A 27415-nucleotide genomic window follows, 5' to 3' on the forward strand; every position below is an offset into this window, starting at 1 on the left:
AAGTTTTTATTATCATCTGCTCTTGGTTCTCAGTCACATTTTGTGTCATAGCTATTTAGTGAACTTTACTCATGTTTTTGTTCTGCTTCTGCACAGTGCCATTAAATCCTGTAACCCTGAACATTAACAAGATTCAAAGGCCTTGCCTCTAACAAAAAGTGGCTCTGTTCCTTCCCTCTTGCTCTTTCATTTTAACATCTCTTGGGATAGCAACAGAATTACTTTCATTAAAAACTAACATTGTCTTAGCTGCAAGATGTCTGTGGTTGCTTTAAAAAATCTAAAAAAAAATCAAAGGGAGCTAGTTAATACCCAAATAAAAAAATTAATCAAATATTAAATTTCTTGGTCTAAGCGAAAAAGTTTCTAAGTTTTAACATTCTCTAATAATTTAACCTAAGTTGTTTTTATAATGTTATGCAAGTATTTATGTTTGTTATTGGTAAAAAATAAAAAACAGTGCTCTAGCAGGATCATATTATCTTCAAACTTGGACATGTATAATGAGTACAGGTGTGCCACTCCAGGACTAGCAGCCTGGGAGTGGAGGAGTTTACAAGTTTTCTACTGTATTCCATTAGCGTGGCTGTAACAATGCAGTATATATGTTATACATTTTTACACAACATTTGCATAATCTTGTCTCTCCTTTGATACTGATTTATGAGTTGGGCAGGAAAGTGAGAGAGAAATCCATCCATGAGTTATTAATTGCTGTCTGGCCAGTAGGACCTTCTAACCTCAATTTTCCAGCAGAAATCATTAATGTTAATAACATAAGGCCCCTATTTGTGAGCCTTAAAAGAAATTTGGGGACAGGCTAAACAAAACATAATATAAGGAGAGGAGCTGCGACAAGCATTCCTCATTATCAGAGAAAATGGACAGTCTTCATTTAGTCTTGTTGGTGCACACACAGTCATTTTATAATTTCTATAAAATTATTTGCATTCACCAGTGGAGTAGATTGCAGGATCCTACTGAGTTACACCAACACCACAGCCAGAGCACTTAAAAACACTGAATAGACACTTCCATGAGGAAGGGTGCCTTCTTCTGAAATGTGTCAGTATGAAATACCTGTGGATTTATGATCTCCTGCCTGTCTTTTTGCAGGTGTGAGGTGGGAAGTACAATCAGGAGAGTCCAACCAAATGGTACATATGAATGTCCTAATCACTTGTGTCTTTGCCGCTTTTGTCCTGGGAGCCTTTATTGCGGGAGTGGCCGTTTACTGTTACCGGGATATATTTGTGCGAAAGTCCAGGAAAATCCACAAAGATGCAGAATCGGCTCAGTCCTGCACTGACTCCAGTGGGAGCTTTGCCAAATTGAATGGGCTGTTTGACAGTCCTGTCAAGGAGTATCAGCAGAACATTGATTCACCCAAACTGTACACAAACCTGCTGACCAGCAGAAAGGAATTGCCTCCAAACGGTGATACCAAGTCCATGATGATGGACCACAGGGGACAGCCTCCAGAATTAGCTGCACTTCCAACTCCAGAATCTACTCCAGTTCTTCAACAAAAGACTCTGCAGGCTATGAAAAGTCAGTCGGACAAAGCGCATGGTAACCTCAATGCTTCACGAAAGGAAGCCCCACTAAAAAGCCCTCAGTTTTTTCCTTCTAGTCCTCCACCCCACTCTCCTCTAAGTCATGGACATATTCCCAGTGCTATTGTTCTTCCCAATGCTACCCATGACTACAACACATCTTTCTCAAATTCTAATGCGCACAAGGCAGACAAAAAGATGCAACATATTGATCATCCACTTACAAAATCATCCAGCAAAAGAGACCACAGGAGATCTGTTGATTCCAGGAACACCCTGAATGATTTTCTGAAACACTTAAATGAAACTACTAATAATCCCAAAGCAATTATGGGAGATATTCAAGTGGCCCACCAGACTTTAATGCTGGATCCAATGGGCAATATGTCTGAGATCCCACCTAAGGTTCCCAACAGGGAGGCATCTTTATACTCTCCTCCATCGACTCTGCCGAGAAACAGTCCCACAAAACGAGTGGATGTTCCCACCACTCCTGCAGTACCAATGACCTCTTTGGAAAGGCAGAGGGGTTATCACAAAAATTCTTCACAGAGGCACTCAATATCTGCCCTTCCTAAAAATTTGAACTCACCAAATGGTGTTTTGTTATCCAGACAGCCAAGTATTAATCGTGGGGGGTACATGGCTCCCACGGCAGGCACTAAGATGGACTACATGCAAGGGACGCCTGTCACCGTTCACCTCCAGCCTTCCTTGTCTAGGCAAAGCAGCTACACGAGCAATGGCACCCTGCCTCGCACAGGAATAAAGAGGACACCCTCCCTAAAACCCGACGTGCCACCGAAACCCTCATTCGTCCCTCAGACAACATCAGTCAGACCACTGAACAAATACAGCTACTAGGACATGTCTGTGCTAAAACGAGTGTGGCACTGACCTGTACAGGTTGTGAAATGATGTTGTGGTAGACACATAAGGCAGAGACTTGCTTGTTACTAAGGAGAACAAAGTGGCCAAAGAAACTGTCTTTACTTGAGCAACATCGGTGTCTTGCCACATGTAGCTGTAGCAAGACTTCGTGTACTTGCTACGAGCAAACACAAAAAAAAAACAAAGGAAAGTGCTGGTCATTACATTTCTTTTGTTTGGAGCTAAGGAGACATGTAGCACAATGGGGTGGGGGCTACGTTACTGTTCTAAATAGCTAAACAACAGTTGTTGGGAAAAAATCAGTAAGCAAATACTTGAAAAAATGGGTTCCATTTTAGACTGCCATTAAGTGTGGTCATTCCCATTAAATGTGAACATTTTACTATGTATGCATTCACCTTGCCTCTTGCACAAATGTCAGAAAACGGTAATGTCTCAATGAATAGCTGGGTTAATAATCAATTTGCTGGAATTAAGTCTCTGGCCCAACTGTAGCATTATTTTTTTCTCTCCATGTGTGTGGCATTTTGTTTTTGCCACAGATAAAGCTGTGCGTGTGTTTGGATGTGTGTGTGTACTGTACACACTAGGATGTACTTAGATTCCCATTGCATCTTTTATGCTATGGAATTGTTTACATTGAGCATGACTGAACAAACAGATCACTCTGCCTTCTGCAGCCCGCTGGGCTCAAGCTCGGAGCCAGCTATGGATGAACTGCGCATCTCTGACAGCCTTCTGAGGGGAACGCCTGGATGAAAGTCACCCAGTCAAAGAGTGCAGATATGTTTAATTCTTCATAACTGTTATGCTGCTATTGATTCAGAGCTGTGCATTTCAAATCTAGTGTTTTGGGCTGGAACGGGGGAGTTTTACTGTGTTTCCACAGTGCCTCCATCCAAAACCTGGCCACTGTGAACTTGAGCCCCTGTACTTCTTACTGAGGGCAGCTAATAGTCAGTTCGCTTGGCAAATGCCTGTGTAACTGGAGAAGGTCACGTTTTTGTTGCATTTAATAACGCCCTACACACTGATAGACTCTTGTCAATAAAAAAGGAGAAACATTAATTGGCCTGGCAGAAGCAGTCTGTGAAAACTCAACAGTAGTGCAATCAATTTGTTTTTGTTGTGTAAAGTAAGGTTTGTTTTTTTCCAAAGTCATGCAGGTAATGACAATATTCTGTAAATATTATGTGTGAGTTTACCTGAATCTGTGCATTTTGTGCCTTATTCATGCAAATGATAAAAGTACTAAAAAAAAAAAATTAAATCTGTCAAGTGTTCTCACCATAGCACATATCTCCCGAGTGCCAGTTGTAAAACCTCTCAACAGCACCCGAAAAAAAAAAAAAGATAAAACGCAAGAATAATTAATGGTAACTAAAGGCAGCCTACAATCCAAGAAGACAGCAGCATTAAATCACCTTACCATGATAAACATTCCACTCCAGCTCTCTGAAGGATCAAACAGTTATAATGTGAAATCAAATGAGGTTTCTAGGGTAATGGAACACCTGCTAAAGTTGTGTAAGCTATTTAGTAGGGTTTACAGTATCCACTTGCAGCTGATGTTCAACACAGATGGCTATTTTAGCTTGCAAACTACACACTACCACATTGTTTATTGAACATAACTATAGAAATAACCATGGCAGAGGAATATTCATGAATTAGTGGGACAAATAACTGCAACGGGTTTCAGAGACGGTGGAGATTTATATTATGTGTTCAAAGGAGAGAAAAGGTTAGTCACTAAAAACTGGATCTCTGTTACAGAACAAAGAATAAAGGATAGAAGTAGTCATTTTTTTCTTGTAAGGCTGTAAGGGACATTTATTTCCTGAGACCTCTGGATCCAAAAATCAATGATCTTTCTTCCTAAACACTTCTGTCTTGCAACTAAAACACTACAGATTAATAACTATTAAAATGTACTCAGTTGTCAGAAGACACAAACTGATCCGAATTCACTTTACAAATATTAATACAGACTTGTGTGACCCGGAAGATAAATGTATGTGAACCCTGATAACCTCCTGTAACATTGTGCTGCCTTGTAGATGGTAATGTGAGTTCTCTCAGTATTTATGTTGAAATTTCTAACATTCAACCTAGTCCTTATTCTGTTAATTTAATAATAAAAGATGCTTTATCCATTTGTGCAAAGGTAAACGCAGATTGTATCTTTTTTAATGGTACGGCATAAAAAAAGTAACCCTTAAATGAAGCTGCTCTATTACTATAGAGTACTTTAACATGTATAGATATCTTGTAAACTTGTATTGTGGATGTGTAAATAATACGTTCTTTGGGTTTTTAACACCGCATGTAAAGTCAAAATAAAATATTCCCATGTACTGAGTGTGTAATTTCATTATTAGTGCAGATGTGTTATAGGATTACTGTAGGGGAAAATCTCTGCTTGCCTTCAGCAGCTCTGCGAGGAGGGCGCGGAGCCCTCGGCCACTCCCTGGCCTGCAGGACTTGCAGAGGTGGGGTGACACACCAGGGTCCTGTGTGTCCTCTCCAGCCACACTGAGCTCTGTGCCCCTGGGGCAGAGTCTGGGTCTTTCAGTGACTTTCAGCCTCCTGAGGCAAATACAAAAATCAGAGTAACCAGCATGTGGTGGCAGAGCTCAGTACAGAATCGGGGCTGCCCACACAACACCAACACCATGTGCTGAAGCTGATCCCTGGAGCTCCATCCAGGTTTCAGCTGGGCTCTAGTTCCTGCAAACCTTTCTTATTAAGGTCAAAAAAATACCAATTTTGTGCAAATACGGTACAGTTTTGAAAGAAGGTAGTGTGTTCCTTCTACAATGTAGATTACAAAAGATAAAGCTAATTCCTGGCTAAATTAATTACTCACATAGCAGGACATTCCTAAATACTTATTAATGCTTAATAATTGAAACTCACATTTCAGGCAGTTAAAGCCCAACAGAAAAATAGATGCTGTATATTTCATATGTGCCAACATTCCACACAATTTTAAAATAATCAAGGTAATTTAGTATCAGAAAACAAATATAACAGTCTTTTAATTAAAAGTTGATTTTAGATCGTGGATATAAACGATTTTTTACAAGATTATGCTGTCAAGGTATTAATCATTTGAAATTGCTGTGCATGTTATAACACTACAATGGCACCTACTTGTATCTTACAAAAAAAAATTCTGAAGGAAAAAGACATATGGTGCTTAAAAAGTTCCAAAGCTATAATGGCTCAATATATATTTTCTAGTACCAGAATTTCTATTTTTTTATTAGTATGGGGTTTTCTTCATTGGATGTCTTTATATATTAAATGAAGCATCAAACACATACAGCTCTCACAACATGCTACTTTCCCACTTTAAAATTAACTCTGCCTTTGACACCAGTGTCAGCCAGTGTGGCTAAAAGCTTTCCCTCCGGAGGGGCTGTGCCTACCTGAGTCATCTTCAGCCAGGCATTAAAGGTCATCATGAGAAAATTACAAATAGCTGTTTTAGTGATGTGTAAATGTGCATCTGCAGCACAAACCCAGGGATATTTTTTGTTCAGAAAATGCCTCTATTTTATCTAAATTGTGTCAAGTGATCATTTTCTGGAGTTCCATGGTTTGGTCTGTATTGAACCAGCCTTTCCTTAACCAGTGATGTGGTGGCTGGATGGGTGTAGCCAGACCATCATCCCCCCAACATGCTCTGTTGGACTACATGGTGCATGCAAACACCACGTTTTATTTATTTTTATTTTTAAATACATGCAAATAAATATTAAGAATTTGTTAGAAAAATAAGCACAAGAAAACGCTCCCTTTACTAACAGAGATGGCTTGTATCCAATGAGGATGCCAAAGCAGCCACCTACAGAAGCCCCATTCTGAAAGGGAACTTCAGCAATAAGAAAAAGCTTAGCAAGAAAACGGAGTTTTTCTCCTCCAATGCTTTCCTGGGTGAGCCAGTTGGCTTTAAGCATCCTAAGGTCTCTGGTGAAGAACAATCCAAAGCCACAGGTGATAAAGGAGCACATGAAGGGTGCTTGATGTGCCCAGGGTCACCCCTGCAATGGGAGGTCCCAGCTTTGTGGGATGTGGGGCAGGGCAGCTGTGAACACAGGAGGGAAGAGGAGAGGCTCCTGCTCAGCTCTGCCTTGCTTTGGGTTTTCTAGAAAAAAATAGTTTTGAACAGAAAACAGACAAAACACCTGCTGCAGGCCTGTGCTAGTGAGATGATTGCAAGAAAACCAATTTGTAAAGCTGTGAGTAGTTATCTCTATGACTGCACTGCCAGAACAAACCTTTGGCCTTTTAAATTGAGGTCTTAAAGTAATCACAGTAGTTAGAAAAATCAGGATGCCTCTGTCTTAGTGCTGTCTTGCTAATGAATCACTCTGTGACCCTGAGAAGATTATGCAGGGTTTATGCAGTAAAGGCTCCTCAGAATGCAGTGGGTTTAGTGCAGTTGGTGTGATCTGTACTGTTTTCTTCTTAATGCTTCCTTCTCTCTCTGTGATTCTGAGCACTAGCAAGGACATCTTGCAGGTAAATAAAGGGAAAGAGAAATACCTTCCCATCTGGGAAAGGTTAGTATTTGCAGGAGTAGGGAAGAGTTGGTTGGTATTTCCCCAGGTGCCTATTAATTTCATGGCATGGAAAAATATTTTTTAAAAATTGATCACAACAAAATACCTCATAAATGCAGCATCTGGACTTCAGCTGGGATGTGCAAGCTTTTCATATAAAAAGTACTACCAGGAGACCAACATACCAAGACTGCATTTGTTGTTCAAATGTCATCATATCACAGTATGAAAGAGCAAGAAAGCAAAGGATTTGGGAGGAAAAAAAGCCACATTAAATATTTAATTAGATTCAGCTTTGCTCAGAGAAGTAGAGATTCTCGCCTTTTTATTCAACCCTGCTAAAGTTCAGCTGGTGTGAGGACCTGACTCTGGTCCAGCCATTGCTGCCTGCTTGCAAACACTTTCACAGGCATATTGCATTGGCCCGACACACATCTGAAATTATAATCTGTGCCGAGCTCTCAACTGAGAAACTGTTTCTACTCTGCCTGAAACGAAATTTATTGGAAGCTCTGATTTTATTAGTGCATTCTGAATTCATCTGAGGGCCTGATTTATGGTCTCCTCACTTGCTTTTCTCCGATAGTCACTAATAACTTTTCTGAGCTCTTCTCATTAAAATTGTAACTACATCCCAGCCTGTGTCCTGCAGTGAAGGCTGCTGACCAGACCACAGATGCTAGAGGGTCCCCGTGTTTAGGTAAGGACTGAGAATTCCTTGGGCTGCAATGGTGGCACTGCATCGTCCCTACCAGACTGGTGCCTCTGCCCTTCATGTCAGCCAGAAAGAGCGTTGCTTAAGCTCCTGTAAGGGTAGGGGAGAAGAAAATCTACCACATAGACAAGCTGTCCTGGCCATTTTCAGTAATGATCCCCATTTGTCAACATAAAAGGAATTTTATGACAGAAAAACTTAATGGCCAAAAAAAATAAATCCCAACCCCAAACTGACCTGCACACATCTTGCTGTCTTTGTTTTGAGAATGAGAAGCTGTTTTCCAGGGCAGAATCTCACTGCACAAAAATGAGCAAAGAATACCAGTTTTCAATGAAGGCCCTTCTGCAGGATCATACCTGGCTGTAATAGCTGTTTTGTAACTTTTTCCAGTAGCTGACCTTAGCCATTGGCAGAGGCAGTCCATGAGCTCAGTGGTTTGCTTCTGCAGCAGTATTGACAGCCTCTAACATATGTCTGTTCCTGCAGAGAAATGGACAGCTGCCTAGTAAGAGAAGAAAGGTGGCAACTGGCTTTTAATTTGGGTCACTTCAAGCACAGGGTTATTTCTAAAATCTTTGATTTACAATACTGGCCTCACATGAGGAAAAAATAATCAGATCAGAGCAGATGAATCATAAAAGCAATGCATAAGCTAGCTGCACCTTCCTTTTCTGCACACTGAAAATCCATGTGATTACTCTGATTTCCTCAGGAATACATGTTGGTCAATTAACAGCCTGAGGTTTTTTTTTTGTGGTTTTTTTTTTTGTTGTTTTTTTTTTTTTTTGTTAGAGACTAATGGCAAATTTTTATGATCAGGCCGTGTTGTATAACTACGAATGGCCATTAGTCACAGGTTATCGTGCCTGGCCAACAATTAGGTGAGAGAGAAGCACTTCCAATATTAATGTGGCGTGTGAGAATTGATTTCTGTGAAAGCTTGTGCATGCAGCTCTAACATTCAGTCTCTGTCACTGCTGCTTGGGTGAAATACTGCCTCCATCGAGGGAGATGGCAGAGCTGCTTAGGGCCAGGCCTTTGCCCTCACTCACTCAGACGTCCCCAGAAAGCAATTGTTAAGGAGGTGTGAGCAAGGCCAAAGCAAAACGGGATGCACATCTGCAGAAAAGCATTTGCAGTCCCCAAGATCATCTCTGGCCACAAGTGTTTGATAGGGATCAAGGCTTCAGGGTAAGAAACATGTCTCTGTAGGAATTACCTTCTTTTTCTGGTTGTTGGAGAGTATTGCAGCAGGTACTGTCACAGGAACTGAACAGGCTTGCTTGGGCCAGCTGACATTTTGTGTGTGGAAACATCTTGCCATCCCTGGACTGCCATGTGTGTGGCTGCAAGTCTGCTTTTAAATTCGCTAGCAAATCCCATCAAATATTGGACTCAACTGGGACAGAAGGTGCCAAATGCTGAGCTTCCAGGCACAAGAGAAAAGCCAGGTGAAGGTACCCAGAGAGCTCATGGAGACTGCTGGGAGGGCACTCCTGGTGCTAACAGAAGCACAAAAAGGCATCTTGAGTTTGTTTCACTTCTACTGGTAAATCAGGCACATCTAAATATAAAAATCACAAAATCACAGAATGACTGAGGTCGGATGGGACCTCTGAGATCATCTGTTTCAAGCCCCCCTGCTTAAGCAGGGTCACCTGGAGCTACTTAAACATTCAGGAAATCACTACCTACCTGAGCTAGGACCCTGGACTGAATAACAGTAAAAATGATAATTCATCCTTAAAACCCTTTCTAGAAGAACTTTCAGATTAGGCAGGTCTTCTAGCAGACAGGTAAAGTCTTCCTTCTACCCAGACTGAGGGGAGTTTAGATATCCAACTACTCTTTTTATTGCAGCACTTACTTCTCTTTGACAAGCATAGAGTGCACATCTCAAACAACCCTTCTCTGTTCAGATCCCAGAGGATATCTGCCGATCCTAATGCACAGCGCACCGTTCTCCGTGCGAGCCTTTCATCTGAAATGACATCACGATCAAAGGCAAGGTTATACAGAGTGCAACACACTGAGAAAGTCATGTGATATTTCAGAGCTGCTTCATTACTGGGACGAGAGTTCAGAAAGTACTTGAAAATGACATTTTACTATACATGATATGTTCCATATTACAAGCATTCCTTGCTAGTCCCTGCTGCTTCAGTTAAACTGCAGTACTTGGTAAAAGACTGGATTTGCTCTTCCACAGGAACCAAACTCCAGGTAGAATTACTCCCCATACTTTGAAGGAAGGGATACATCTCAAAAGGCTCTAATACAAAAGGTATTCTAGACCAGGAGGGACAAAATATCACATAGGACACAAAGCAAGATCAGTTGTCAAAAATATACTTTTTGTCACATTTCAGATGAAAACCATTTAGAAACCTGCCATCTCAACTTGATGGCAGGAGGGAGGAGAAAATGTTTGCCCTGAAACTGGTTGACAGAATGGACAGCTTTTTGATGTTGTCTTCTAATAAAATCTTGCACAAATGCCACCCAGCTAACAATGTCAGCAGTTTCTATCTAAATCCAGTACTGGAGCTTTTACACTCCTCTTTGTGTTCTCTGAAACACAGTCTAACTTGCTTTGCACAGAACAATAACTAACCTGTCATGAAGCTGCACTTTACTATTTTAGTAGTTGTTTGGTTTTTCATAAAGTCCTTCCAATGAAGGCTTCTCTCCTAAACTACTCCTTTTTAGGATAATACAGCATCACTCTCCTCTGCTTCAGATGGAAAGTGAGGATCAGAGGAGCTCAGCTTCAAAATGGCAGACTTCAACTTTGTTATACCACCCAGTCTCACCCCCAAGCTTGTCACACCATGAATGACAAGGCAGAACCTTCTCCAGGATGGTTCCCTATTAAGTCCTTCCTATCAAGCATGGGCTCCTTCATCTCATCAGTGTAAATCAAGTATTGACATTTGTCTCTGAAAATTTCCCCAGATCCCCATCAAACACCCATAAGTAGCTTGTCCATAACAGGGTCAGGGAGAGCAGTGGGGCAACAGACCCAAACCAGGGGTCTGAAAGCAAGTTTGGAAAACTGACAGAAACGAGCAGAGGATACGCGTCTAAATGCCACTCGTGCCTTTGAAAATCCCCTCAGCTGTTAGGCCTATTTAATCCTTGCTCTCTGTTCAGACATTAACAAAGACGCCGGCTCTGATGCATAACATTCACCCTGTAGACATGGGGAAGACCCATGGCATCACTGGACAACACACCAAATCCCCTAATCCCAGCCCTACAGACACTGACTAGCTCCTGATGACAACAGAATTTCAACCAATAACCACAGATTTACAAAGCCCCTAATATCTTTTTTAAGAATTTCTCTACTATCCAAGGTTACAGAATCCGTTTCCATTTTGGGGGCTACTTTCCTCGCTGAGTTTTTCTGCTGTCATGGCTGTTGTTTTAAAATAAAGCAATTCTGGAATACTAATAAGTCTATGTGAATTCTTTTCCCCCTAAGATTATTACAAACGTTGACATTAAATGTACTAGCCTGAACTCAGTTTCTGTCTGATTTAATACATTTATGCCAGCCAACCAGCAATTTTTTTTTTTAATTAACCCTGGAGGTTAAATGGAAGTTTACTAAAATGAGAATATGTTAAATGAATAATTTCTCTTGCCTTCTTTCAGGAAGTCTCTCTCTTACCCCAATAATCAGTTCAGCTGCAAAGAGATCAATAAGGTCTTTCAATTCAATGAGTAGAAGGCATACATAAAAAGGTTGGTAACAAACCTGATATACTGGAGAAGATATTTCAGCTTTTATGGGTTTTTTTGACACTAAATCTATCTGCTAAAAATTCTTGAGAAAAGGTTACTGCCCATACACTAATATTGCCAAATGGCATAATTTGTTAGCACTGCTTGGGAAGATATCCTGGCATTTATCCACAAACACAAGTCTTGTCTGTTAAATCCTCATTACAGAATAAAACACACTTTTAATCTTAAAGCGTAAAACAGCTTCAGAAGCCAACCGTAGTTGGCTCTTCCCGTGCCATAAATGAGCACAGCAGGTTATACTTTCCTAGACTGTAAAATCCCAGTTGAATTCTGCCCTTCCCATGAAGGAGACTCCCACCTAACAGCTCACCAGGCACGGTGTGTGCAGCCCAGTACCCTGCACACACCCCCTTGACACTTCTATTAGGGACCCATCTCTACACAGGAACTGGGTATTGCTCACCTCAGGAGTGGTCACTCACAACAGTTCAGTGCAGATCATGCTTGTGAGCTAAGATTAAATCCACCATGATTTAGTGTCAGTCTCACTGAAGGACATGGAACAGTATAAAACCCTTCAGTTGTATCCTCTTTTGGGCTGTAATTATACCAATAGCTTTAGATCATTAAATGTACCCATCATCACACGTCTATCGATCTCAAGCCAAACGTGCAGGCTCCCAGGGAGAAGGAGTGAGTTTTTAAGAGAGTTGAACTGGAACAAGAACTCAATGACAGCATCCATGCAGAGCAGCAGAGCTGAGCTATGCAGCTCCCAGCAGAGCAGCCAGCGTGTTTACATCCACTGCAGAAGGATGTGTTCTGAGAATTTCATGCCGCAGAATCCTCCCTGTGGATTTAAATCCTCAGAGACACAGAAGTCTTGGTTTATTCCTGTGATACTTCAGTAAAACAGAAATCACCTGGCAGATGCTTCTAGTCATGTTTGGCAGGAATTTACTATCACTGGTTCAGTTCTCATCATAGTCTTGAGTTCTCCTCAGTGGCCCCATTTAGTTCTTGTTAAGTAAACACAACTAGCACTCAGGAAAGTGCTCAAAGTAAAGCACTTTATATGAGGTGCCTGACTGAAATAAGCATTTCAATTAGATTCATTAAGTAAGTTATTACTTGCTAATTGAATAGCAACAGACTGCTAAGGATCACTTACTGAGGTCTAATAAGTATGTAAGAGTGAAATCTACTCTTGATGTAATTCCATCAGCAATAAACTAGTATAATTAGCTTCTTACTAACAAACTTAAATTGTGGGGAATGTTGAGGCAGATAATTGGCACTTTGGAAGATACCTATAGCAAGTTAGTGGGGTATCAATTAACGTACTTATGAAATGTCAGTTTAAACTCTGAACAAATAATTTATACCAATGGGCTTGGGTTACTTACTTAAAAGCTATTTAAACGCTTAAACTTTCATGTTCAGAAAAAAAAATTAAAACAAGTCCTCTCACTGCTGTTTTTAAAAAATTATTACATATGCTTCATTTCCAGGTGCATAACCTATGAATTACCTTCAATCAGTAAGGACTCTGGGGGTGCTGGCTATAAATCCTGACATGTGAGTGGTTCAAGGACCTATTTTCCCAGGCTGCTGTCTGCTCAGAAGCATGCTTGCCTTTCACCCCTCACTCTCTCACACCATCTGAAGCCTATTTAGCAATCTATTTTCACAAAATTTTGCTTCTAAAGGAGTGTTAATCACCTGAGAAAGAGCTAATCCCTGCTCCCTGCACTTTCAGACTCAACCATCCCAGGACCTCACCTTAGTTTGATCAAATTAGGGTTCATAACCTATGACCGTCAAGTCTCATTTTATTACATAAAGAATCTGAGGCACTAAAGCAGCAACTTTTGTCCAGTGATGACATGGAAAGACCTTATGGGATCAATTCCTTCCCCAGGAGCTATTAGATAATGTCTGTGTCATTTGGACCAACCAACATGAGTGAGAGAACAACAAACATAGTAATTGTCTGGTCAGGAGAAGCAGCAACAGAACCAACATTTATGCCTCTAGTCCTGGGACCTTACCACAGCTCCATCTTTTCCTAAATATATTCTCCAGAAATTCTTTGTCTTCATGTTAGAAATTGAAATCTCTCTGCTCTCTGACTTAATATGCAGTTTGGCTGCAGGAAATGAAGCATTTTGCAATGGCACAGTGTGTATGGAACACTGCTGTTGGCATGCAAAAAGTCTGAGCCCTCAAACCCAACAGAGGCCTTGGGAAGAAGGCAAGAAACTCTCACTTCAGGGAGCAAGGGCATCTCATGGTGGCAGACGTGTTGGACTGGAGCCTCAGTGCAGGTGTTTGCCTGCAGTGAAAGTGGAGGCAGAGGCACGGAGGTGGGAGGATGCCAGGGCAGAAACCAGGCAGGAGAACTGAGAACAGCAGGCAAGAGTCGCCAGCTGGGCACATCAGGATGTGGAGCAGACCAGGTGGAAGGGAAGGGGAATACAGGACTGGGGTCTGAGCCTGGGTGAGGAGGACAGGAGGGCCAGGAAGCAGGAAGTTATTGGCAAGGGTAGTAGTACTTGCCATTTAAAGGGTATCTGTGCAAACCAATTTTAGAAACGTCTATTTTAAATTGGGTTCACCCTCCCCCTTCCCCACATACAGAAACACACACTGATCCATCATCTATTTAAAAAAATTGTCAGCATATCCTCGTCAGCTAGCTGTGTTTTTTTTTTCAGCTATGCCAGCAAAAGCCCTAATGTAGGCACAGATATAATATGAGCAAAAAGGGGAAAAAAACCTTTATTTTTGCCAATACAGCTTCTTTTGCTCAGGCAACTGATACAAGGTATATTTTTGCAGGTTTTTTCTTTTCTAGTGTAAGCTTCTGCACTCTGAGTGATTGCACTGTCAGTGCAGCTGTGCACTAGGTTCAAAAAAGGTGTCCACAAGACCTTAAATTGTGTTGGGGAAAGAACAGCACCCAGCACTGTGAAATCCTGTCAGTGCCTGGAGCTCATAGCTATGGATGAAATAAAAATACAAAATAATCCAGAATTTCAAGTCCACCATTCCCAAGCTCCAGAGTAATGGCAGCCAAATTTTCCTCATTTCCCAATCTTACCAAGAAGCAGCTTCAGCCCAGTGCAGCACTGCAGGTAATCACTGCCTTCTTAGAGTAAATTATATCCTAAAACTTAGAGCTGGTTCAGTGTCCAGAAGCTGAGAAGTATGAGAAGGACTTTTCTGTTTTGTATGAATGGAACAAAACTTAAGCATCGAGAGGGAAAGGCAATCTCAAATTATAAATAATGCAGAAACTCCAACATACCTTTTAAAGCCTCAGTCCCCTTATAATTTAATGTTTGAAATGCTATGCTATTCCTTTGGAAGCTTTTCTCTCCACTGCTGATGATGGTCCATCTTCTTAGACACTTGAATAATGTCTCTCTTCCTCTTGTAACACCTTTTTTGACTGCTGCTCATGCATAGTAATGCTAATAATCTTGCAGCTTTCAGCAACATTTTTCTTCCTTTAAATGAAAGCCTGTTTTTTTGCAGGGATGTTTTGTTCAGTACCTTGTCTCCTGCATGCCCCTTTCACTGCACGGGGTACCTGTGTACATATAAATATCTATTTACTGCTGCCCACTATGAGCTGTTCATGTTCAATTTAGCAGCACGTAGGAGAACAGGACTAATTGATTACCTATATTGTATAAATTTTAGCAAAGCATAAATGATACAGTCAAGATTAGCTTGCCATTATATTCACTATTTTACAAATCTATATGTAAGCATAATCCCTCCCAAAAGAACTTATACCATCATTAACTAGAGACCTTGTGCATGTGAAATGGACTTGATACCCAGCAAATTATACAGCAGATAATACCATGTGCAGTCAAGTAGAAGGATATATCTTATACAACCTGACAACCACAGAGTTTTACAGTTCTTTCCTTAGAGAAGATGAATTCAGATCCTATCATCTCCTAAATGCAATAACGTAAATATAGACAATAGATAAGTATTAAGCTCATTTGTCAAGGGAAACTAGGCAATTCACCTCAGGTCATGAAGCAAGAAAGGACAAGAAAAGCAAACAGAATCCAAAATTTAACTGTTAGTCTGGTCCTATAACTGGTGGGGACCACACTAATGTGCTTTGTGCTTCTAAGTTATTTTTAAGCACCTTCTCAGTCATCATTAAATGTTAAAAGGATCTTGTATCTTTTGGAAAGGGTGCAGTTGAAGATCCTGGCTATTTCCAAAGCTTCCTGAAATAGAAATCCTCACGTGTAAATGGCCAGTATAGAATTACAACTGCATTTTATATAAATAATTCTGGTAGGAAACCTGGACTAAAATCATTCTAATGACTTTGATGCAAGTGCACAGTTGGTCTGTGAACTTGCAGCCACTGCAAAGAGTAATCACATTAATCTGAACACTATTCCAATGGCAGCTGACAACGAAATGAACACCAAAGTAGTCAGCTCTGGCCTCTCCTGCTTATTTAACCAATGTTCCTGCTGCACTTAATATTATCACTGTAAAATCCAGAGAGAACCCTTCTCCTTAAATATAATCTGGAGACAAAGTCATAGGCTGCATTCTCAGAAACAGTCACACACTATTAAAACAGAAGCAAATTATAAACAAGAGCTTAGAATAAAGGTGAACAACACAGACACCTTCAGAACACTGAACATGATTACAGCAAGTGCCATCATTCGCTTTCCCTTTGAGTTGCTGTTAACAAATAAAGCATTTTACTTGTCTTTGTTTACCAGGAGAACATAAATACTGCATAAACTACATCTTCTTGCCAACTAAGCTTTGTCTGCAGGATGGCAGTTTGTTCTAACTATGCTTTCACTTTCAAAGAGTTGAATGCTCAGTGGCTGAGCAGGAAAAATGTAGAATGCTATATACATGTGAAATGCATTCTTCATTAAATAAGTACTTGAGAAACCTTAAATAACTCAGCTGGAGATTGCCCAAAGGTCTGCACTGCTCATCAGGATCTATCTCCAACAAGTATTTCATGAAACACCTGAATTTGGAGCCTAGATCCTAGCCTAAATAGAGGCTTCCTAGGGGATTTAGAGCCACCCTTCCTAGGAAGAGGATCACAAAAGCTCTCAGGTCTTTCTGAGGTGCAAATGCACTACTAGACAATCCAACAGTGCCCTGCCTAGGCCTTCTGTGTGTTCTGGCTTCCCTAATTCTTCCCAGAGAAGCCCCTCTTCCTCGTGACTGCCCAGAGCTCTGCAGGCTTCCTTCAAGGAGCTAGCTGCCCCATGCCTTGATGCACTAACACCAAAGCAGCTGGGATCCTGGTGAAATCTTCCTATTCTGGGTACAGCATTGCCAGGCAGGGCTGTATAAACACTTACAGTGCCTACAAGCTTCACAGGGCCACCTGTATGGAATAATTTTATACACAAGAGCTTCAAGATGGCTCTGAATGCCAGCTCAGCCACAGCACTGAGTGGGCTCCTCGTGGATATTCTTGCAGAGCAAACACTGAGTAACAACAGGGGAGGGTTCTTGCATTATTGTGTGCTATTTTGTGGGGACAGAAAAAAAAGCCCCATCTCTCCTTAGCTTCCCACCAGGCAGGCAGGGGGGTTTCAGCCAATTCAGCATGAGCTGATCTAAACTCAACTGTTTCAATCTGCCTATGATTGGCTGGTTCTGCCTCCAGAGCTGCAAGCTGGCTGGAGATCTGGTATTAGAACCTATGGATTGAGAGGAAGGAGGAATAGTTTCTATTGGGTTTGAGCAAAAATGGAGCTGGGCTTATGAAAGAAATTATATCAAAGTTTGTCTGTTAATCAACCCAAGGATGGAATGCCGTGAGTGTATTTGCCTTAGAACAACGTATTTCTGATTTCCCATTTCCCATGGAAGCAAAACAAAAGAAATTATATGCTCCTCTATCTAATACAAACTGGGCTGTACTCCACAGATTGCTGGATGAAAAATTAGCATCAAGTACCGGCATGCAGTGTGTAACATCTGGAACAAAAAAATTATAGAGCCATCTTCATTATATTTTAGAAGAGAAAACTGTAAATTGTAGAAGGTAAAAGAAGAAATTCTAACAGATTGTACATTGTCAGGCACTCTATTTCTAGCTGTGGAAAACCTGATAATAAAGCACACTATCACCTCAAAGTTCAGACACCAATAGAAACAAGGCAGCCCCCATGGAGAGCTTCCATGCAATATGGGCTTTCAAAATGGCAGCTCCCCACAGGTAAGAAGCAGTCTGGATGCTTGGAGAAAGTTTGAAAATGTTTAAAGGATCAAGGTATAGCCTGGACTAAGGTATTCCTTTTTTTTGTATCTTTGGGGGACATTTTTCTTGTTTTGTGCATTACATAAAAGAGAGTGAGGACACTTTACTTATAATAATATCCTCGATAAGCATGTATTTCTTAGGAGAATAAAGCAAGAATGATTAGAAAGCAAAAACAAAGGAGACAGGAGGAATTCTAGGGACAAAATGTTCTTGACTGGCTGTGGAGGAAAAAAAATCAAGAGCTGCAAAACAGCAGCCCCTGTTATTTGCAAACACGTAGCAAGGAGGCTGAGAATAGATCCAATGACAGCTGCAGCCTAATTGATAGGAGACTCGCCTAACAGGTTGTCAGACTGCTGCGTGGCTTCAGTCCAGGCCACGTTGCTGGAGGCACAATGTTAGAAATACTGACAAACGTTTACTAAAAATAAATAAAAAAATATTCCAGGGCAAAGGGAAATATGGCTCCAAGTGACTACTTGCAAAATTGTGTTAGATCTCTAGGAAAGAGGAAAGTAAGCGGCAAAACATGTGAGAGTCCCCCCAGGGCCTGCAGGACAGATGCAGGCAGCCTGCCAAGGCACTCCAGGATTGTGCTGCCTGTCAGGAACGTTGGCTCTGGGTGTGCTGAGAGCAGCTCTCCACAGAGGCAACAAAAATAACCACCAGATCAGCAAAGAGCACAATCAAGAGAGTTGACTGGCTGCAAAAGAAAATTATATTAGATGTATAGAGATGGATCTGTTTAATGGTAGGAAGGAAACCACAGGGCAAGTCTTCGAGCTCTTTTTTTACTTACCAGGAAAAGGATGTGTGATTTCCTTGGCCAGTAGGAATGGGAAAAACTATGAGAGAGTTGAAAGTGAGTTAGGTAGGCCCTCAGCCCATCTCATGCAACACACTCACAGCCAGCCACATTTGGAAGTGTTTGAATGCAATCAGCTACATGCTAGGACAGAAAGCTTGAAAGAATCCTTGGTCTTGAGCTCCCAAGGCAGCAAGGCATCCAAGCAAGCTGCAGAGCAGAGAGGTGAACAAGAGAAAGCTAAAGCAGAAGGGGGGGAGGGGAAGTGAGAAGCCACATGGATGAAAGCCTGCTAGGACTGTGAAGGCTGCTCTCTTTGAAGGAGATCCAACCTTGGTAAAGCTGAGACTATGTGGGAGGAAAACAATCTTCTGAAGGTAACACCTAGCATTTTAAGAGGCACCTAGGGCAGGAATATTGCTGTGCATGTGTGCACAGAGGAACAGTGGGACATGAGTACACAGTCCCTCTGGATTTACTAGGACTACTGATCAGACAAGTAAAGTCAATGCCTGAAGAGAACTGAGAAAAACAGCACTGGCTGAGTTCTCCATCTCTCCTTGTTGTCTTGGGATTACTGCACTTGACACTTCTCTGTTAATCTCTGGTGATAATCAACAAATTAACACATTCAGAACTCATTCCCAAAAAAATACTTCATTAATTTCTATAGAAAGGAACTTGGGACCAAGCACTTTCTTTACTTGGTCATAACCCTGATATTAATTTCTGTCTCTGAGAATGTCCAAAAACATTGTGAAATACTCATAAACAATGTTATGCAGAACTAACCAAGTAATTTGAAACAATAAACTCATAAACCTCCCCATCTTCATACACTGCAAAAGAAAGGCAAAATGCAGTCAGGAATAATTTGCTGCTCTCTCCTTTATGGAAAGTGACATTAGGTCTTTATGATCCCTGAATTTAAACTCAGAGGGCACTGAGTTTTTCCACAGCAACATACAGAGATCTAACAGAGGGCCACCATGAAAATCAGTGGAGAAGCTATATGGCTAACAGCTCTCCAGGGTATGTTCAATATATGCTCCTCAACACCGAACAAATCCCTAGGTAGCTAAGGTGAACAAGAAAATTACTCACAAGTCAGGGCAGTCTGGACGAGTGGAGCTCACTGCAGCCAAGGCTGCTGCTACATGACAGTGAGGCACTGGCAGAAATGGGTTTCAGAGGTAGCTTTCTGCAGAAATCTGAAGTCCTAGCCTCCTCATCACAATCTCCCCCTGAAGAGCAACTGCTAGGAGACTCCTTCTCCTTTATTACGTAAATTCAGAAACCATTTCCAGTATGGAAAATAGGGAATAACAAACAAGAAACTCAGAGCAAGAATCATGAAACAAAGTTACTAATAAATGGAGCCAAAATTCTCGAAAGTTTTATGATTGGCAGATACCTGTGCACATACAAATACCCAGTTTATGCATGCTGACAGATCAGAAGACTGTCTGATAATTACAGCAGGAGGTGAGCCTATTTGCAAGCTTCACAATCAAATCACCTCTGGATTGTGCACATTCTGAGAGTATCAAATTAAGAAAATGAAATCACACAAAACTTTGCTACACATTCACAGCACCAAATCTGGCTTAATCTATTAGTTACCTCCTCTGCTGTTAACTTTAATGAAAACCCAGTCCCTCAGCCATGGGGAATATAAAGTTCTGCATCATAAGGCCTAGTACTCAGTACGGTCCAAGGTGCTGTGTGGGAGAGAAGACTGTAGACAGAACCACTATTTCTGTATTGTTTATGAAATAGGCTCCCTGAAGAGCATCCTTGCATCGCATTATTGCAAGAATGGTATTACAGCTTTTGCTGGAAAACAAGCATCTCAATTTTTCACATGAAGATTTTTTCCCCCCTTATAAAAGCCTCTTACTTGGACTGGGTGAAATTTAGAAGCATGATCCCCTTATTGACCTTAATAGAAACAAGACTGAGCTCTATAATAAGCTTTTATTTAAGGCAGACAGGCTCTTTTGTACTGTGGTTTTTTAACTTCACTAGACCTTAGAAAGCATTAACTTGTTTTGAATTCGCAACACTACTCCTTAAATAGTGGACTCTCACCCCAGAGAGTAAGGATGCTGGAACACTGACCTCCCGCATCCAGGGACTTTGATCATGACTTTGCATCCCAGAACTGAAGGTCAGGTTTAGATCTCAGCTCAGTATATGAGCACATAGTGGGAGTGAGGAGTTATTTTCTAGGGCACATGAGTCAAATGCTCCATGCTGATAGAGAAAATGGTATGGTTACTGAATGTAAAGGAGTTACTGCTTCTTTACAGCCAGCCCACTTCAACAGAAACCTCTGCAGGAAATAATGTGGAACACTTTCTTACTGAGCAAACTACTGAAAAATCTTTTTTATTGACAGGGAGCAAGAGATGTGAGATAGCAGAGCACAGGAATATGCAAATACAGTTTGGAGTTTTACCATAAAAACATCTTTCTGCTTTTAAATGGAGCAAACTGTAGTTAGTCCATTTCCCCAGACAGTACAATCAGAATTTTTGAAATGCCATTAATTATTCATAAATTGCATCTGTGTCATCCCAAAAAAACCCATCTAGCCACAGTGCTCAAAATTCAAAAAGGGTTTCACGTGTCAGAAGGGGATCCAAAGCCCCATACACCAAACTGCCAGAGCACAGATATGCACATTAGAAGTCCAATCCCTTACTGGAGCATAAATCCTGGGCGAAGCTGCAGGAATCTTCAGCAGGGCTTCAACACTCAAAGTGACACAGCCATCTTCTGTATAGTTTTTTTGAGCTTTCAGGCACTCACCTGAGCTCCTGCTATGCTACAACCAACCAGCATTTGATTCACCTTTCACCTAAAGAAAAGTGTTTTCTACTTTGCTTTCAGTAGTGTAGTTTATAATTAATTCATAACTCAAGTGATTTGAGTTTCAGTTACCATTATTCAAGGCTGACATACAGCAGGGATTTGCACCACAGGTCAAGGCCATTTGTTGACCATTCCTGACGCTCTCCAACATAGCAACAGAACTGCTCAGGAACATCCTCTTTACAATTTGAGAACTGCAATATCCAACTGTGTTCCTTCAGCAGGTTCACACTTCCTTTTGGCTATGACAGTAAAACTCATCTCTGTGGGATACTACCCAGGACAAAACTGTGCAAAGAACTCCCCAGAGCCACAGTGCCTTACAGCCCCGCTGTCCGTGCTGAACGTATTTCCAGTATTAAATCCAAATCCCAGCATAGATGACAAGAGAACAAAAAATCCAACTCCCTAATATAAACACCCTAAACAGCCCCCAAATGACTGTTGTTGGGAGGTAATAGATGATACTATTCACAACAGACAATGATTTCAGGTACTATTTGGAGGAAGGGCAAAAACATTATACAGCAGAGCACTGCTGCCATATCCTACAAGATCATTAGCACAGCGTTCTAGCTTTGTCCTTTAGCACTTTTAGGATCAATTCCTCATGTTTTACTAAAGCAAACAGACCATAAAACTAAGCCCACATCAAGTCCTTACTCACTATCATAAACATTTCCAGGTACACACACTTTCTTCCACCAGAAAGGAAGAAGCCCAGTACTACCAGGGACACCCCAACCAGCAAACCACCCTCTCTGCACACCACTGCAATAGCCTCAAAGAAGGCACTGGGCAATGCTGGATCAGAGCCTTTCTTCATTCTTCCACAGTCCTGTATGCAGTGACTAAAAGTTGCATATTGCCCATCAATGTTTTGGCACTAACTGCAGGGCTGGAGTTGAACAGCTTTTGTTTGGCTACTGTTCACCACCCCCCAGTTAGTGGTTGTCTTAATCATGTGAATAACAGCTGTTTTGTCAAGGAGCATTTTTTAATCACTATCAGTTCAAATAAAGATTTGCTAATCCTTCAAGTCATGCAAAACAGGCAGGTCACAACTGTTTCAGGGAAATCTTTTATACTTACTGCTATCACAAAGGATGCTTTACCTGAATTGTTGGTATTGGAACTCTTACTGTTTAAAATATTCAGCAAGGAACCATCTTCCTCACAGGTGCTGCAACAGCAGAGATTACATGTTGGTTAATAAACTTCAAGTGTCACATAGGAAGATTAAGCATATGTACTAAACATAATTTGTACAGCTTTGGTCTCATAAAGCACACCTAACAGCCCATTAATGATCAAGTTGTCACTATTATTATTTACTGAAAGCAAACACCATGTCATGGCACAAAGGGAAATAAGATCTACTCCTTGCCCCAGTAAGTTAGAAAGATTCAATCACTTGGCTTCAATAAAGAACTCAAAGGGGCTAATGAACAAATGAGTGACACTTGCCATAGACCATGCGTGAAAACATTCAGTGGCAAGAGAGATGCCTTGGAAAGTTGTAAGGCTATGAAAACAGAGGTGTAACCTTCAATACACATTAATCCTAACCAGTTAGACTTAACCTGCCAGTAAGTACCAAGCACTAACAATACAAGAAGCCTGAAACTGTGAGAAGGCAGACAAGCCCTTACCAGTCTGCCTGGTCCAGCTTCCTGGCTTTAAACTCCACCCCTGTAAGCCTTTGTGATGGCCCAGGTTGACTGACTTTGAGAGGAGTGCTTGTGGCTTAGGCAGACATTAGATTGCAGGTGAACAGTAGCAATGGCCACAACCACCTAGTTCCCAACAGGATCACCAGCTATTGCTTTTGCTAGGCCCTGTTTCATCAGGATTATTGTGTAAAGGAACAGCATAGAGGGTTAGCAAAGGAAAGATAACCAAGAAATTCAGGTCCTTTCTGCATGACCAGCAACATTCTCTGCCCTGCATGTGTTTTAGTCCCTCACTGGTAAACAAGGGCCACCCTGAAGGACAAAATGCTGTGTGATAATCCAGTGAGCAATCTGTCATTTTGAAGGTGTCTAACAGACTGTATGTTACACAATGTAACATATCCATTTTAACGTGCTAAGTTTAATTTTATTTCAAATGTATGTTTTTTACTGTCTAGCATAACAATATTATTATGGGTCACCCCTTTACCACATGGATTTATTCTATCATTCTATACTACAGTAGCAACTTACTCTGTATAGTATGACAATTATGACTATGTTTCCCAGAAAAATTCCCGAAGAACAAAAATCTGTTAATTATTGAAATTATTTTCTCCATGTGTGTCAATTCACTTAATCCTGTGTACAACTCAGCAAGCTTTAATCCTTCTGCGTATTTCCAATTCAGTTATATCACCCTTTTAGCTACTGCATTTGCTCTTAATAGAAATTTTCCCTTGTGGCTCATTTATATTCAAGAGACTATGCAGGTCACCCAGTGCAAATATTTTTGGATCATTGGCGATGTCATTGTCCAGAATCATATTCACTCTATTTCCTCCATTCCCAGAATGAATTTACTAGGTATGGGATGCTGGAAAAAAAACTCTTGTTCTCATTTCATATTTTACTGAAGAAGCAAAAGAGAAAATAAATTAAGTCTGATTTGCATGAAATCATGCATTCTGTACCTTAGTGTTGAACAAGAACACAGACATTCTTGGAGTTCTTTCATGTCTGTTTTTTATATTTAATTCATCTCCTTGTCATCTTCTGTTAAATTAAGGGAATGATACATTAAGTTATCAATAACTTAACATCTTCCACTTCATCTGGCTACTAACCCCACCCTAACAACACTGCCTTCCTTCAAGCTGGAGATGCAGCATTTGTCTCTCAGTACTCACAATCCTTAACAACCAAATGCAATTTAACCTGTTGAAAAATCCACAGAAAGAGGGAAAACAGGGAAGCTCATCCTCCCTGTTGGCTTCCCAGCGGAGAGCAACAATACATTTATATTCTGCAGCTCCTGCTTCAGAGGACATTGTGCTCCTTTGCTCTCTGGTGCACTTTGATCCCCCAGGCTGAGCGGTGCCTTCTCAGCCACCTCCAAACTCTGCTGCAGAGATAGCCCCAGACAAGCCTGTCTCCTGGAACTGCCAAGTGACAGATCAAAGCCAGAAAATTACCCTTGTTTCCAGTGCTGCTTCTGCAGTTAACACTTTGTGCTCTCCCCGCCAGGCACTCGAGAGGCCTCTCTGGCTCCTCCAAGTAAAACCTGGAGCCTGAAATCCTGTGGGTGTGAGAGACAGCCCCAAACATACCCCTAAAGGCCCAACAATCAGATGATGTGCCAAGTTACATGAAATTAGCTCCCTTGTTTCTCTTAAAAGAGACAAAGGAAATGAAACTCAAGCTGGAAGCGAGGCTGTGTGTACCCCCTATTCCTTATCCGGCCCCTTCTAGACATTATTTACAGCAGCACTGGAAGTGCTGGAGTCTGCCTTTTAGAGCTCACTGAAGAAGGCAGTGGGAACTTTTCCAATGATTCTGTGGCCTTGCTGAAAATTGCTGAGGTTTGGTCTGCGCTCCTTTAAGGCTGCAGTGAGAGTATGAGTGGTGGGACACAAGCTAAACTGAAACTGCTGTTGAAGGAAGGGGTAGGGGAAAGAGACACAACATGAAACTATTCTCAAAGTTGAGAAAATAATAATTAAAAAAAAAAAAAAAAAAAAAAAAAAAAAACACCTTCCAAGCATTTTTTTTTTCAACTTTAAAGAGCAGCTGCAGCTGGAGTGGTGCCCAAACTGTGCAGACTCACACAGGCTGAACATCACAATAACTTCGGGTATTGATGGTTTTAAGACCTGAGGAGCTGGAAGATAGTGTTGCCTATTCCAGCCCCTTAACCCTCAAGCTGGTGCAGAGGCCAAGGAATACCTACTGCCACAAGAGGCACAGGTTTAATCCTTGCACAGCCAGCTGAGCTCTTCATCTTGCACAGACAGGTAACTTGAAAATCCCACAACTCATTGAGCATAGGCTGCTGTGACACAGCATTAAAAACGGACTGGAATGGCTTTGCAGCATTTTTCTAAGTGTGTCAATTCACCATAGCACTCCCTGTCTCTCCATTCTTTTGTAGCATGCTGGATGAGATGGCTGCCATTACTGCCATGTGCCAAATTTCTGTGACCTATCAGAATTAAAACAGCTGCATAAACATAAAATGACAGATAATCACAAGTGCCTGCAATCTTCAGATAAAAGCAACACACAGAATAACAGAACTTCTTAAAATAATATGATTTAAAAATGCAGCTTCTTTTCCCCTGGCACCACTGTTCAGATGGACAAACTTTACTCAAAGGCAATCTGTTTATTGTGGGTACATATCTGTCCATGCTTTTATTTAAAGAATACTTTGCTCTGCTTGAGTATCATGATTTCACATCTCCTGTATTAAAAGAGGGGTTGTCTGGTACCACTCTTACCCTGTTGTGAGGGAGAATCCTCAAAAATGGCCATGCAGGAGGAGCAACACTGCAAGACTCCAGCTAACACAACCTTCATCAGCAGATGGATTTGAGGGGCATGTTAATTAAATCACTCCAAGCAAGGATAGAATGACATGATGCTGTGCTGTCACCCAGAGCCTCTTACACCCTAGTGAACCAGGTATCACTAGCACAAGTGTTGCTTGTGTGGGCTTCAGTGAAGAGTTTGATATATATTTTCCTAGTGCAGTCAAACAAACACAAACAGCATTTCCTGTATTACTCCCTCTGCTTGGAGGATGGTGTGGAAACTTCATCTCCTATTTCCAGAGATGTAAGGAGAGAAACAAGGAGGTGAATATCTAGAGAGCTGGCAGAAGTGCAGTAAGAGGAAATAAAAGCAAGCCTAGGGAAAAGTAAGCAAAAGTAGACTGAATGCCCCAAACTTGCACAGTGGTCAGTAAACTGAATCAGGTACTGTGAGAGAAGTGGAGTTAAAACAGCTTTGTGTGGTAAACACATCCAATGTAAGTCCCCAAAAGAAGATCTTCTACAGGTGGCTTTATTTCCTGATTCCAAGGGAACCAGCAGAGCTCAGCAGGATAAGGCAGCAAGGAAGCAAAGAGATTAGTAGAAACTGAACAAAGGAAAAGGACAGGGGGTGAGGGGGTGGAAGAGAAGGATACAAATGGGGACGGGAATATTATTTTGTAGAGAAATACAGTACTTTTCTGGGACACAGCCAACCTGAATGTACCTTAAACTCCTATTTCCCATTCTCTCCCAGCTGGAGAGATAATTGCCTGACTCTAGAAATATATTAATCATTTTTATGTCTATGATCTCCAATGCCAGCACAAGGAGTGCTGTTAGACAAAGCTATGTCTCACCATAGGCTACAAGTACAGAACAGGACCCCCTTCCCCTCCTGTATCTGAGATCAGTGTCTAAGAAAAGCACAGGAAACATCAGGAATTCCCAAGGATCAATGGGGTAAGATCTTCCAATGGTTTCAGGCATATATATTGTATTCCTTCCCCAAGACTTTCATATGCAGTCTGATTTATTAGCCTTAGTCAGCATTCTGTCTTGTACACCTGCCAGAAAAGCACAGTAGGATGAAACATCTGGTAAATTTGCTCAAATTCTATTATGAAATATCTTCAATTCAAGTTTTAGTGAAAAGTAAACAAGTCATTGTCTTTAAAAAGTGCTTTGCTTTGCTGTCAGAAAACCCTGTCAATCAGCAGTAGGCATTAGTCCTCTTTTCAGGGCTGTCAAGGGAGAATAGCTCCCATTGTGAACCACTCTGGACCAGGGAGATCATGTGTATCACTGCTAGTTCCGTGACATTTGACTTGTTCACCAGTGTCTGCTGTGGCGCTGCCGTGCAGTGACATTTGCTTATACTTTAGGAGCACCTGGGGATGCACAGAGCACATGGAACACAGCAGGCTTCTCCTCCCTGCAAGGCAGAGTTCTGAGGAGTCTCCCAG

General features: G+C 41.3%; 1 protein-coding gene and 1 long non-coding RNA gene across 10 annotated transcripts in view; one reads left to right on the forward strand and one right to left on the reverse strand.

Moving 5' to 3' along the window:
• Positions 1–4816, forward strand: part of SEMA6D (semaphorin 6D) — a 31080-nt gene extending 26264 nt beyond the window's left edge. For all 7 annotated transcript variants that reach the window (XM_053988168.1, XM_053988172.1, XM_053988174.1 and 4 more), the window contains one exon: positions 1117–4816. In XM_053988168.1, the coding sequence (XP_053844143.1) occupies positions 1117–2420 (1304 nt within the window). In that variant the 3' untranslated portion in view covers positions 2421–4816. The remainder of the gene's footprint in view (positions 1–1116) is intronic.
• LOC128813246 (uncharacterized) overlaps positions 1–22646 on the reverse strand; it is a 28222-nt gene extending 5576 nt beyond the window's left edge. The window contains exons 1-6 of one of the 3 annotated variants that reach the window (XR_008438971.1): positions 22579–22646; positions 14800–15084; positions 9604–9717; positions 8956–9238; positions 8135–8216; positions 7971–8032 (exon numbers count right to left, since the gene is read on the reverse strand). This is a non-coding gene — a long non-coding RNA (uncharacterized LOC128813246). Of the gene's footprint in view, positions 1–7970; positions 8033–8134; positions 8239–8955; positions 9239–9603; positions 9718–14799; positions 15085–22578 lie in introns of all 3 variants that reach the window. The other 2 variants (XR_008438972.1, XR_008438973.1) reach the window with 2 other exon arrangements.
• Positions 22647–27415: the final 4769 nt, after the last annotated feature.

The sequence above is a fragment of the Vidua macroura genome, chromosome 12, assembly GCF_024509145.1.
Source record: "Vidua macroura isolate BioBank_ID:100142 chromosome 12, ASM2450914v1, whole genome shotgun sequence".
NCBI classification, from domain to species: domain Eukaryota; kingdom Metazoa; phylum Chordata; class Aves; order Passeriformes; family Viduidae; genus Vidua; species Vidua macroura.